The sequence below is a fragment of the Triticum dicoccoides genome, chromosome 2B (genome assembly GCF_002162155.2).
Source record: "Triticum dicoccoides isolate Atlit2015 ecotype Zavitan chromosome 2B, WEW_v2.0, whole genome shotgun sequence".
Lineage (NCBI taxonomy): Eukaryota > Viridiplantae > Streptophyta > Magnoliopsida > Poales > Poaceae > Triticum > Triticum dicoccoides.
This window is the reverse complement of record NC_041383.1, coordinates 96,043,240-96,056,614: the sequence shown is the minus strand read 5'-3', so window position 1 is coordinate 96,056,614 and position 13,375 is coordinate 96,043,240. Positions and strand designations below refer to the sequence as shown.

At 42.6% G+C, this 13,375-nt stretch overlaps 1 protein-coding gene and 1 non-coding gene across 2 annotated transcripts; one reads left to right on the top strand and one right to left on the bottom strand.

The window, feature by feature from the left end:
* Positions 1–7,864: 7,864 nt before the first annotated feature.
* Positions 7,865–9,025, bottom strand: LOC119360561 (the record flags this gene model as incomplete). The annotated part of the gene is made up of 1 exon (XM_037626148.1): positions 7,865–9,025. A coding segment is annotated over one exon (1,161 nt), but the record flags the coding sequence as incomplete, so codon positions are not given.
* A 402-nt stretch (positions 9,026–9,427) lies between these two features.
* On the top strand, positions 9,428–9,500 carry TRNAE-CUC. The gene has a single exon. It is a non-coding gene; the product is annotated as a tRNA-Glu (tRNA).
* Positions 9,501–13,375: the final 3,875 nt, after the last annotated feature.

The window sequence follows — 13,375 nt, the reverse complement described above, 5'->3', positions numbered from 1 at the left end:
CTTGAGATTTACGAAGTCACCGTAGGCGCCTCGTCGTCGACGGGAACGTCTCCTCCCACTGAAAGCGCATCGCCGGAAATCCTGAAATAAATCCAGGAATAATGCGAGCACCAGGATTTGAACCCTGGTGGATTGGGGATACCACTGTCCACCTAACCAACTCAACCATAGGTTGATTCGCTAATACCTTGGGTCTTAACCTTGACAGTCAACAATTGAGAACTAGTTAGGGGGTACCCCTTGTAACTGCCACGCATAAGTCGCGCGAGAGCACACTACATGTTGCTTCCTAATGTGCTCCCGCGACACAACACATGTGCGATCCACGCTAAGCGCGGACACACGGGTAGAGCATATGTGTGCTTTCCGCCTTTCCGCGAAGCCAAGTGTGCTTCCCTGCGGTGAAGCACGTGCAACTGAAAAGGAAAACGGTGTAACACACCTGGCAGCCCAGTAGATGGCCAAATTTGAACTTATGCCAAATCGTTCACTATTTCTAGAGATTTACATAAAGTAATTCAAATTTAAATTGCAACTGTGATGTATTTTATTGCCATATTTGTTCCACTCACTTCACACAAAAAGCCCTCCTTTTGGCAGTCGAGAAATGATTTTTTATTGTAACAAAAATTGGGAAACTGCCTCTTTTGGAAGCTATATTTTCAGTGTTATTTTTCACGTACAATCCTCTGAAAATAGTTATGCAAATTAATGAGGTCAAATAAGGATTTATAAAAAAAATCATACTGGAGTTGGACCAACAGGGAATTGATTAGGAATTTCTAATGAAGTCCTATATATATTAAATAAAAATTTAAATAAAAAATACATAGAAAAGCTTCTTGTATAATTATGAAAATTAGCTATTATATAGGCCTGCAGATATGATGAATTTAGGAACTTGAATCAACTCAACTGGATTTGAAATGGATGTTCTATGAATTTGTAAGTTTGATTAGAAATGGAAAATGGTATTTGACACTATTCACGCATGTTGAACAGGCCAAGGCTCTTAAACACATACGCACATGTGCCGCACTAGCTCAGCCCATGGGCTAGGATGCGACGTCGTTGGCGCACTCTTGAGGTCCCACTTGTCAGAACATCATCCCAGTAACGGTCAATGATGGGCTTTGACCCAACGGAATGCTTCATCTGGGCATTTGAAAGGCCGTGGCCAAGGGGCGAGGGGAAAAGCAAGGAGCGTTAAAGTGGCGGGGCAAAATTAAGGACAACTAAGAAACCAGGGGCACAGAAATAGAAAGTCCCAATGTTTTCCAAAACTGGTACAGAGTGACCCTTGCCTTTTTGGCATCTTTTTATTTGTTTCTCCGTTTTCTCCTCCAACCTTTGTAACATACTTTAATTAGGTTTAGAGCGTTGCTATTGCGCGCGCGAGCGTGCCAACGCGCGCTTTCCGACAGGCCCGATTTGGAAAGTCTGCACTAGGTTACGTACAGGATTAGGGGAAGCGTTATGGTAATTACTGTGGGTCCCGCACCCGGCCTCACTGAAAATCAGGGGGAGCAGTTTATATATGGAAATTAATAGGTGGGTTATGCACGTCTTGGCAAGTTTTTGCAATCATGTGGTGGGCCCAGCGAGAAACCAGGGAAGTTGTCGCCAGACTCTCCGTTTCCATCGTTCGATCGCTCCAACGAGCGAGCGCGAAGGAGCTTTTCCGCTTTAATTAATGAAAATATACCGTAGAACAAATCTATATTTATACTACTTATAAAAGAGCAAACATAATTTTCTTTAAGTGCACCCCACAAAACGTACACGGATACATTACCACCGCATGATTATCCCACTAAACTCAATCTAACGGCTAGCCTTAACCTAATCTGTTCTCTGTGTGCACTTAGCAATTTACATTGACTGACCGTACTCCACCGTGAAGGAAAATATGAAGTCCACGCCTGGTCAATTAGGAAACTATAATCACGGACACATCCTATTAAGAAACTAATCACGGACGCATCTAATTATTAGGAAACTAATCACAAACGCATCCTATTATTAGGAAACTAATCACGGGTGCATCCTATTATTAGGAAAATAATTACGAGCACATCCTATTAGGAAGTTAATCATGAACACATCTAATTATTAGGAAACTAATCACGGACGCATCCTATTAGATAACTAATCACGAACGCATCTAATTATTAGGAAACTAATCGCGAGTGCATCCTATCGTCTCCTATGAGGGAATCGCGATCGCGAGTCGCCTGTCGTCACCAGCCCACCACCCACGCGAGCCACAATGGGAGACATGCGAAGAGGAGCTGCGACTTTCTCCGAACACGCACACATGCCGTTGCCGCCTTCGTCTTCTGCCTGGAGGGCAGGTCACTCTTCTACTGACTGCAACGACTTCGCATCATACAGAGAGACCAACCATGTTTCTCCGAATATCTTGAACCATGATCCTTATGACTTCATCTCTACTACTTATAAGAAGTACATTTTTTCATTTGACTGTTTTCCCGACTTGGGAGGTAAGGTATGTTTTATCCACTAGAGTTGCTAAAATTGGAAGCATATCTGCAGTTTTTTCTTTCTAAACCGGCATTTGTTGGCCCTTTTTTGCCACTGTTATTCTTACAAGTGATAGCCTACGTATCATTATTACTACAAACTGAGAGGATATTTGTTATATTGTCAAAATTTTAGAATGTTGAGCCCTTAAAGAAATGTGTAGTACTCAAGTAACTGTTCCAAGTTGTCATATTAATGCTTTTGTCCCGTAATTAACAAGTATAATTACGCAATTTATCAATGTAATTTTTATTTGGTTTACATGTTCTATTTCATAATAAAGTAAGCCACTTTTCTTGCTTCCAGACATTACAACACTTGTGGTGTAATAGTAGAATCGGATAGTCCAACTAGCATTTTTTTGTCTTGTTTCACAGCTGATTCTATGCAGTCAAGACATCTCTACACTTCTCTATGTGACAATGGCTTCCTCTTTTCAACAAATCATAGAGGTCTCTTTCCGCTATTGTGTGGTTGACACTCAATTGTAATAATAATTCTTGACTGGAGTTTGTTAGCACTGAAACGGTTCCTTAGCTTGTCCTAAGTGACTTTTTCATGTGTGATTATACTTGCATAAATGTGTGCATATGGAGAATCATGATGAATCTTCTAAATAATTTTGAGTTTTGGACATTGGGAAAAGTGGGTGGTCTTTTAATACAGGAGACATGTTGATTAAGGAGAAACGAAATTTTAAATTATTTGTATGAGTTGGGAATAAGAGATTGTGTACTTTATAGGGAAATTTTAAATTTATGAATAAATTGTCTTGTATTAAGTATAGTATAATGTGTTAATCCAAATAGACGCGTGTTGCACGTGCACACTTATTAGTCCAAATAGACGTGCGTTGCACGTGCATATTTACTAGTGGGTTAAAAGGTTCATTTATAATCTGAAAACCCATTATTTTGCATTTGACGTATTCAGATTAGCTAGAACCTCAATCTGATTTTCATCCAGTAAGGCCTAAACTCATGTTTAAACTGACAGCCTGTACAATTGATCAAAGTACGGCCCCAAGAATTCTCTGCTGTGCTGCACACTTGACATACACAAGAGGTACCATCTCTCTCTGATTTGTAATTTGTACAGTTGGTGTAGAATTCAGAAAGAGGCGACAAACAATTCTTTCGATTTTGGATGGGATCTTCAGAGCCTGCAGGGCTTTTCATTCCTTTTGGCAGACCACTTTTCATTCCTTTTCTGTATATTTTCACATGAATCGCTCATCGTAATTTATAAGATCAACAAATAGCAAATCATCTTATGAATCTATCACCGAGGAATCAAATGTTCCACGTGGGGTGAAAAAGGAATACACAGTTGGCAATAAAAGAGATGATGTTATCAGGCCATCATCCCCACCTAGTTGCTTACCTGCATTACCATTATACTCCCTCCGTTTCAAAATAGATGACTCAACTTTGTACTAGTACAAAGTTGAGTCATCTATTTTGAAACGGAGGGAGTATATGGGATCAAACAGGAGAAAAGGGAGGAAATCAAAAGACAGTACACGCCCAATGGGATAGCATTTCTACAAAATATGCACCACCTGGAGTTCTAGCTTGTGCACGACCCTGCCAAGTTTATGTCCACCATCAAGATCTCTATCTTGCCGAGACGCCTAACTAGTTTAAATGTGTGGATGTGTATGAAACTCTGAACTTGAAATTGCTGCAAGGACAGCCAACCAATTAAGAGCTTCTCGCCTTCCTCAGAAAGGTGGCAGTTTTGCAAACCAACATGTGCTGAGGCGCCTAACTGGTTTTTTTTTTCCTTTTCTTTTTTTTCGAGAAAACTTCCAGTCTATTCATTTTCAATACTGGTAGTACAACGAACACTAAAACTAATAAAAAATTACATCCAGATCCATAGACCACCTAGCGACGATTACAAGCACTGAAGCGAGCCGAATGCGTGCTGCTGTCATCGCCCCTCCCTCGCCGGAACCGGGCAAATCTTGTTGTAGTAGACAGTCGGGAAGTCGTCGTGCTCAGGCCCCATAGAACCAATGCACCAGAACGGCCACCGTCGTGGATGAAGAGTGTAGATCAGAAGGATCCAACCTAAAGACACAAGAATATAGACGAATGATGAACAGATCCGAGCAAATCCATCAAAGACAGATTCGTTGAAGACACACATCCACACGCCCACCGACAATCGTAGATGCATCAATGGAACAGGGACTAGACGGGGAGACGTTTATTCCATCTTCAGGGAGCCGCCGTCGTCTCACCTTCCCGTGTAGGACACAAACCATAACAAAACTCGAAAACATATCTAAAAACAGAGTCGTCCAACCGACAAGGGCTGAGATCTGCTCCCATGGCCCTAAGGCCACCGAAGACGGGGTGGGCTGGCGCCGACGCCGGGGGAGGCAGAGCTAAAAATCAGTCGATTGAGATTTAACCAAGTCTCAGTCGACCATACAACATTTTATGCCATCATTGGCAATATTTTTTTCTACCGGCTGCAACATCCGTCTTGCTGGTTGTACCATGTCGTCCCTCATTGGTTGTAGCATGTCATCTCATCGGTTGCAACATCTTTCATTGATGGTTGTAGCATTTCAGTTAGAACGGTTGTAGCATTTATTCGTGTTGCTTGCAATACCGTCACAACAATTTTCGCCGCCGTTTATAGCATCCAGTCATGCCGCTTGTAGCAAAAAAAAAAAAAAAAACGCTGACGTCACTCGACTAAGACTTCGTTAAGTCTCAGTCGACTGAGTTCTAGACACACCCTTTGAGAAATGTTAATATAATTACAAACCATGTTCATGTATTACTTCAAACGTGTTCACACGTTTATAAATGCATAAAGTTTTAAAAATATTCATGTATCTATTAAAAAGTGCTCATGTTTTTAAAAAAGATTCACGAAATTTTAAAATGATTAGTGAGGGTTTTTAATTGGTTGGGTGTGGTAATAGACTTTTTTTTCTTCACCGAACAATCATAGGAGCATGAAAACCCAGCTGCCCACGTATACAAGAAAAATAGACATACATAAAATCAAGCTGTCCACACAACATGTCCCACCCACTATCACCTAGGGCCCATGCACTCTTCACACACCTCGATTCACCAGAAGAGCTTAAATTCAAGGGAGCTTAGTAACCCTATAGATGTTGGCTCGGTGCGCTGTTTCAAGGCACGGCACCTCTGACGTGCCTATCCGCAAGCTCTAATCTCCCTAGGGCATGACAGAAAGAGAGCATTTCAAAAACTGAAAAATGAGAGTCCCAGTACTGATCTGATGGCTTATCTGCTTTCATGCTTAGTGCATTCTCTCTCATAAGACATAAAAATGGAAGTTTCAATATTGTAGCCGTATAGAACTATGCAAGCATAAAGACTGAGAAACATGAAATATCGTAGGCTTATAGAGCTAGCTCCGAGCACTGAACTGAAGAAGCAGGACATGGTTACTAAAAAAAAGCACATCAACTATGTCATCTCAGAATATAAATGTAACCAAGCAGATGGTCCACAAGTTGGACCCCCATTCGGTTTTGCATACTTATTCTTCATATTAGATCTCACTACAGAAGGAGAAAAACTCTGGAAAACAACCATCTGAAAATTGAACTGAAGAAGTACAGAACATGGTGCTGAAATCAAAAACCAAACAAAGGGAACTGCCTACCAATCCACTGTGCATCCCTCCACACAAATTTTAGCAGTGTACAATCCATAAGCATAGATGCAGGACTGCTGAAATCATTGCAGCCTACAGCGCGCAGAGCTACAGGGGTAAAAAATCCTCACTGCCCGTCGGCGACGTAACTCGGATGGCAAAAACAGAACAGACTAAACAAGGGGAAAATAAAAGGCGGCACACGGCGTACATACCCTGCCGGCGGCATGTGCAAGACACAAAACCAGAAAAGAGATCGGACCATGCTCTGAGATTCACGCTTAAAGAAATCTGAAGGACAAAAATTTCGACTAAGCAAGAAATCAAAATCAGTCAACTGAAATTTAGCAGAAATGAAGGCCAAAGACAGGGACAGATATACCAGAGCCAAGACTAAAACTTGACAAAAGTAGTACTGGAATCGGTTCATGTCTGAGACACACGGGCGGCCAAATTATAATTAAAAAAATACAGCACCAAGGAGGTCATAATGCAACTTTCCTATTTTGCGCCAAGTGAAAAATAGCCTATGTATCTTGTACTCGTACTATTCAGGGATGCACAAGCAAACAGATTCACAACATAGTGCTCCTACAGATCAGCTAGGCCAAGATGGATATAAAATCAAATGTAAGCGGCTCACAGATGCTGGATCTGTATGCTGAAACATACCGAGTCAGATGGGGCACATAAGCTGGCAACAAGGACTGAATTAGAGCCCTGCTCAAAGATGGACGGAAGGAGACACATCTTGTTTTATTTCGAAACAATATATTGATCAGATAGTTTGTTATTGTCGAAAGACAAGCTATTTCAGCTTAGTCGATGCCCAACTAGCTGCAGCTAAGCCAACACACATGCTGACAGATGTCTTTCAGCCCCCGGGATGAGCTACTCAAATGATGCAGGTTTGTAATTGTATATATAGCTGCCAAAGCAGATCACCACTGTACAGTATACTTAAACAAGTCACAGGTGCATTTTGAAAGAATAATCATGCACACTTTCATGCTTATCTACCACAAATGTTAGCACTTATCTTCTACATCAGCAAAGAGACTATATGTTTCCTATATTTCTAACGTGCAGTTGAATGAAAATAGCATGCCACTCCCTATTATTATCCAAATCCAGCAACATACAAGATTGAATGTTACAGTAGAGTACACATCGCAAGTTCATCCAAATCCCTCAACTTTTACATTTGATTTGACACATCTTATTGTGTAGAGAACTACATGAGAAATTATACTCTATATTCTGTATACAACTCAAAAAGATCAAAGAAAAAAGAAGCATGGCACTAGTACATGATAAATATGAGTAAATAGAAAAGTTGTGCAAAAATATGATCCATGTATATTGTAATTAGAAAAGTTGTGCAAAAATATGAGTAAACAGAAAAGTTGTGAAAAAAGACTGCACTCATGTTTTGTAATATATAAGTACAATCTTGTCTTTTTATATGATGCATGATGATACTTTTGGACAATTCTACTTTTTTTCTCATATTTTGGCATAAACTTACCATAAAACTTCTTAAAAATTTGTTCTAGTGTACGAATAGAGTACTAAAACACACACAAAAAGGTGTAGATCAACACAGGACCATCACCTACCAAACTAAATAATTATATTACATATGATTATAGATAAAGGAAAATAGAACCTATTCATTGAAAGCCAAATTTATCTTTCTAAGATTGGGTGTAATCCACACGGGAGCCGGGCAGTTGGACCAAAGCTGGGAAGACAAAAGTTCCTCCCTGCTGTTATTACCCAAGTCGAGAATTCCGATATCACGGGGATTGTTCTTGAATCCCTTTGTCCAAAGCACACTGTCATCGGTAAAGTAGGCATGGTTTCCCTTGAGAGCCGGATAGTCTTGAGCAGCAAGACAAAGTGATTGATTGTGCCCAAGAAACAACACATGGTCGCGCAAGCAACTGGTTTTCTTAGTTCTCTCTCCTGACGAAGCACCGACTTCATATATTATAAGCTCTCCGGTGTTCCAAAACACAGATGCCCCAGGCTCGGGTTCTAAATCGCAGTGCTCATATAGTCTCCACACTTGAAGAAGATTGCCCCATGGAGCTTGCACAATGTAAGCATTCAGAAACCGGTCCTCAAGCTCGGGCTCCCATGTAATCATCCTTACCGTAACAACAGGGCTACTTAGATCGAACGCGTGGATCTCTCCAAATGAAGTGACCGCATACAGCAGGCCGTTCCTGTAAATGCAATCGTCATAGTGGGTGTGTGGTGGCAGCCATATCCAACTGTCACCCCCTGCCCTTGCAAACGAGAGCTGGCAAAATGGATTGTGTATGAGCACCACAATGTATCCATTGCACGTATCGTCAGAAAACACAAAGGCTTTATGGTGAAGCTTGCTCCTCAGCTCTTCCGGAGCCGAGACCGATGGCGGACCGTAAACCCTTGCTGCGGAGTGCCATGAGAACTCGTACTTGTGAAGAGCACCAGAGTCACTATAGACGGGCTTCACTTGCTCAATGGTGATCACCGAAGGGAGATCAACCTGTTCACCGGTGATGGGATTGACAAGGTGCATCTCAGATCTGTCATCAACTGTAATGAGCAAGCCTTGCGAGGACCCAATCAGATGCCTGCTGCTGATAGGTGGCCCTGGAAGAGTTAGCTTGTACGTCCGCTTCTCCGCGAGGCTGTAGAGGCAAGCAACGCTCTCGCCGGCAGATTCAGATGTGTAGAGGAGGCACGGCATCTGGGGGCGCCTGTAGTGCCCAGGGAGGAGCAGCCTGGAGTAGGCGGAGCGCCAGGAGGAGCAGACCGAGCCGGCGCGGACGAGATGTCAAATATGTCCGTCAAGATGTCCTGAGGGAGATCACGCGATGCGCCCTCCATAGTCTTCTTGATCAGTGCAGGATGCTTGCAGAATTTTCTTCAGTGAACTTGGAGTTCTTGGGTAACTTACTTATAGACCACAAACCGAGAACACACCTGATTCGAATACGCGAAGAAGTGGATTGGATTTGGCACTCGGGGATTCTTTTGCGGATGAAGGCGCGGACTTGATTCGAGGAGTCCCACTCGGTTTGCTTCTCAGAATCCTCCTATTTCTCTCAACCAAAGGGAGAGCGGAAGGAAATTATAGAGCACTAACCGGCGGAGGGTCAAACGTAGCAGATGAGGTCACTCGCCGCAAACATTGTGCTCAGTAACTACAAGTAAGATTTGCAAATATTCATCACCGTCCGTCGTAGTCTAGGTGGTTAGGATACTCGGCTCTCACCCGAGAGACCCGGGTTCAAGTCCCGGCGACGGAACATTTTTTGTTCCCACGCCACTTTCAACATATCATACAAGTTCCATTTTCAAATGGCTAATATTCCAGTCTCAGTTTTAGCACTTTTAACTTTAACCGTTCACAGTTGGAATATGAATATTTGCACCAACGTATCATACAAGTTCCATTTTAACTTTAATTGTTAACAATTGGAATATGAATTTTTGCACCAGCATATCATACATTCATTTTTTAACTTTAATAGTAAAACAATTGGAATATGAATATTCCGGGGAAATTGTTGAATACGTGATGTGTGTGAGAGTTTGAGGCCATAACCAAGAACAAATCCCTCGTGAGCTTTAGGAGAAAATCCAGTTCTACGGTGCTTGTCAAGAACAAACCGTTTGGACGCGAAAACTCTAAAATATCCAACTTGGGGCTTTCTACTACGAAGTTCATATGCCACCTTCTTGAGGAGCTCGTGGAGGTATAGTTGATTGATGGCGGTGCGCATGGTGTTGATGGCATCGGCCAAAAGCATATGTGCGCATTATACTCGTCGAGCATAGTGTACCATCACGGTCAATGTTTCATTTTCCTCTCCATAACTCCATTTTGTCGAGGGGTACAGGCGGTGGAAAGCTTGTGGTTGATCCCTTTTTCATCGAGGAAGACGTAAATATTGGTGATCTTGAACTTCGTCCCATTATCACTTCAGACTTTCTTGATCTTGACCTAAATAGTATGGCTTTGACCTTTTCTTACAAAAGTCTTGAATGTGCCTTGGGTTTTACCTTTATCATCCCAAAAAATACCGAAATGAATATAGAATAATCATCAATTATTATGAGACAAAATTTTCGGACATATGTTCTACCTTGTTTTATGCACATTTGTAAGGATACACAATGGACTCGGATGATGAGTTTATTTACAACAAGTTATTCGATTCGCTGTCATCTGACGATTGTGATGGCGGCTACAAGTTGATGATGATGACGATCTCCTCAGAGAAATGGAGAAGAAAGAGGAGCATTATGTCAACTTTAGGGGTTTTCACACCCAGAGGATAACTGTTCGTTGAGCTATTGTTTGTGGACATGCAAATATGTGGGATCCTGAGACATTGTGAGAGGTGATAATTGCATGTCTGATCATGCACAACAAGATTATGGTCGTCCAGAGAGGTCGGACGGCTAGATAAGGTTAGGTTTTCTTTTTTCTTTTTTGGAAAGTTAGATAAGTCTTGTTTTAATAAAGACACTCAAAGCGTATCTTAAATTTGATTAATATCGAGAAAAACAAAGGACAGTACAATGGATAGACAACTAGGTCACAGGGCATTTGTTTCAATCCGAGCGAGTTAACTTTCGCCCTGCACATTTTTTCCGCCGCTCCTAATGGCGACAGTGCCGACTAGAATCATCAACAGCCGGACCGTCAATCAAGCGCTAGCGGATGATAGATGGTTGGAGGACTGTGATGCCACTGCTTCTTTCACCGCCCAAAATACAGTGCATGCATCTTTGTCATGCGATTGCATTGGTGCATAGAGACTTGAATGAGGCAGACACATACAGTTGGCCGGCGTCTACTACTACGAGCTACTCGGCCAAGTCGGTCTATGACTACCTTTGATCGAACCTCTCGAGATCTCCGACGGCGGCATGTATTTGAAGGAGTTGGGCGCCGCTTAAGTGCAAATTGTTTGTCTGGTTGGCTTTGCAGAACAAGTTGTGGATGTCGGATCGACGGGCACGTCATGGGCTTCAGGACCAAGCATCGCCCTGCTTCACGTGCCCGCAAGCGGAGGACAATGTCGACCATATCTGGCCAAGTGCACCTTTGCTCAGGAAGTATGGCACCGCGTGTTTGACCTGCTCAGGCTCAACGTGCAAGGGACGACGCAAAATGACACTTTCTCGGTTTTGGTGGCTGAGGGAGAGGAAGAAGTTCAGGGGAGCGGATAGGAGAGGCTTCGATACTCTGATGACCGCGGTGGCTTGGACACTATGGGAGCAAAGCAACGCCAGGGTCTTCAATGGACAAGATCAACAGAAGCCGGCACTCCTCGTCCCTAACCTTGGGCTTGGTGTAGGAGGTCTACAACGATTTGTAAGGAGTTAACTTAGCGAGTGTGGAGCTAGGTGTGGGTGTGTGTCCCCCGCCCCAGATTGTTCGCATCAGGGACGGATCTTTTATAATTAACTCTCTTTCTTCTATAAAAATATGGTACGCCATTGACGTAGTCTTGAAAAAAAAACTTTCGCCCTGCACTACACGTGGTTTCACCTAGCTGTGGACCGTGAACGGACGCCCACAGGACTCCTCCAACGAACTCGCACAGCGGCGCGCGCCCACCCCTCCCTCCCATTCCACGCGCGCACCCGCCCGGGCCGGGCCGCACCGCCCCCGCTCCCGCTCCGGCCTGCATGCGTGCGACAAGTTCCAAAACGTCCTGCGTCCCAGCTCCCTGGCCATTTCAAGCTAAGCTAGCGCTTATCATACGCGCGTACGTAGCACTACGTGCCCATGACTCCACCGTCTCCGGTCGTCGCCTCCTGCGCGCGCACCTGCTACGAAGCTTCCTAAAGTCGTCGTACACCAACACCGCTCCTGCCTCCGTAGATAGATTCGTATATATATACACAAACAAAACAATGCAAGAATACATATGGGGTGCTAACGTTACTTGTTGCCTGGCTTTTCGTGGCAGATACTTACAGTACATTGTAGTACTTACACATAATCTAGCGGAATTAATGCGTGGCCGATAACCCACTGTTTGCGTGTGTGGGCGGGTGGGTTAAACAAAATATTTTTATCTCCTTCGCCAAAAGAAAAAGACGAAAACGATGTGCATGCGATAGTTTTCCATATGATCCTTGTACGACACTAACTAACATGGACCATTCAGAGTGAAACACAAGGAAACCAACAACTCATGTCATGTGTTTTACAAGGATTGTACTATTTTCATCGTGCGTGTAGCATCGATTAATGTTATCTGTTGTTTCTTGCTCTGGTGGACCAACTGCTTTCTATTGTACCAACATATGCGTACGTAGTTACTTCATCTGTAAATAAATATAAGAGCATTTAGATCACTATACTTTAAAAGTATTGTTCACCATATAGTTCATTCACACGCAGAGCTAGCCTCGAATAAAACATGGCGTGGATACAGTGCTGTAGCTACGGCTGCACTAGCAAATCGATCTGATTTGACCCGCTGCTAGCCGAGCTAGAGAGAGAGAGATAAACAGTAATTAAGAATAACACGATGGCTATTGGATCGAATCAACGCGCCAATCGCGAAAGAATGTCCATGCTTTGGTAGTTTTTCTAAAAATATCTCTACATGCTAATCACGAGTCATAGTATAGATTCTACTCCATCATCCTTCCAACAAGATTTATAAAACAACACATGCATAGACACTCAACGTGAGCACATCTCTCCTACTTCATCATCATAGGGTCCCCCTAACTTGGCACTTTTATATGTGGTTGCATGTTACGTATGATGTCTAACTTGTATTGCTTCTATTTTTGTTGATTGAATCTTGTGACGCCCGGATAATTAAACTACATTAATTCCCTGCTATTGATGCCACGTCATCTCTGTCATTGTAGTTAATCCCGCGTTAGTTCAAAAACCAATTCAAATTTAAAATTGAATTAAAGGCAAACAACAAAAGTTTTCAAACTTTAAAACTAAAATGTTTGGGTTGTGCCAAATAATGCGTACGTAATTATGGAGAAGAAACCACACTTCTGTAAAGTATTCAAATGCACTAAAATAAATAAAACAGCAGCTAACCTATTATAAATGCCCTTTTGAAATTTAAAAATGCAAACTAAATATTTTAAATACCAAAATATATTGTCACGGTGGGCTAAATTGCAACCT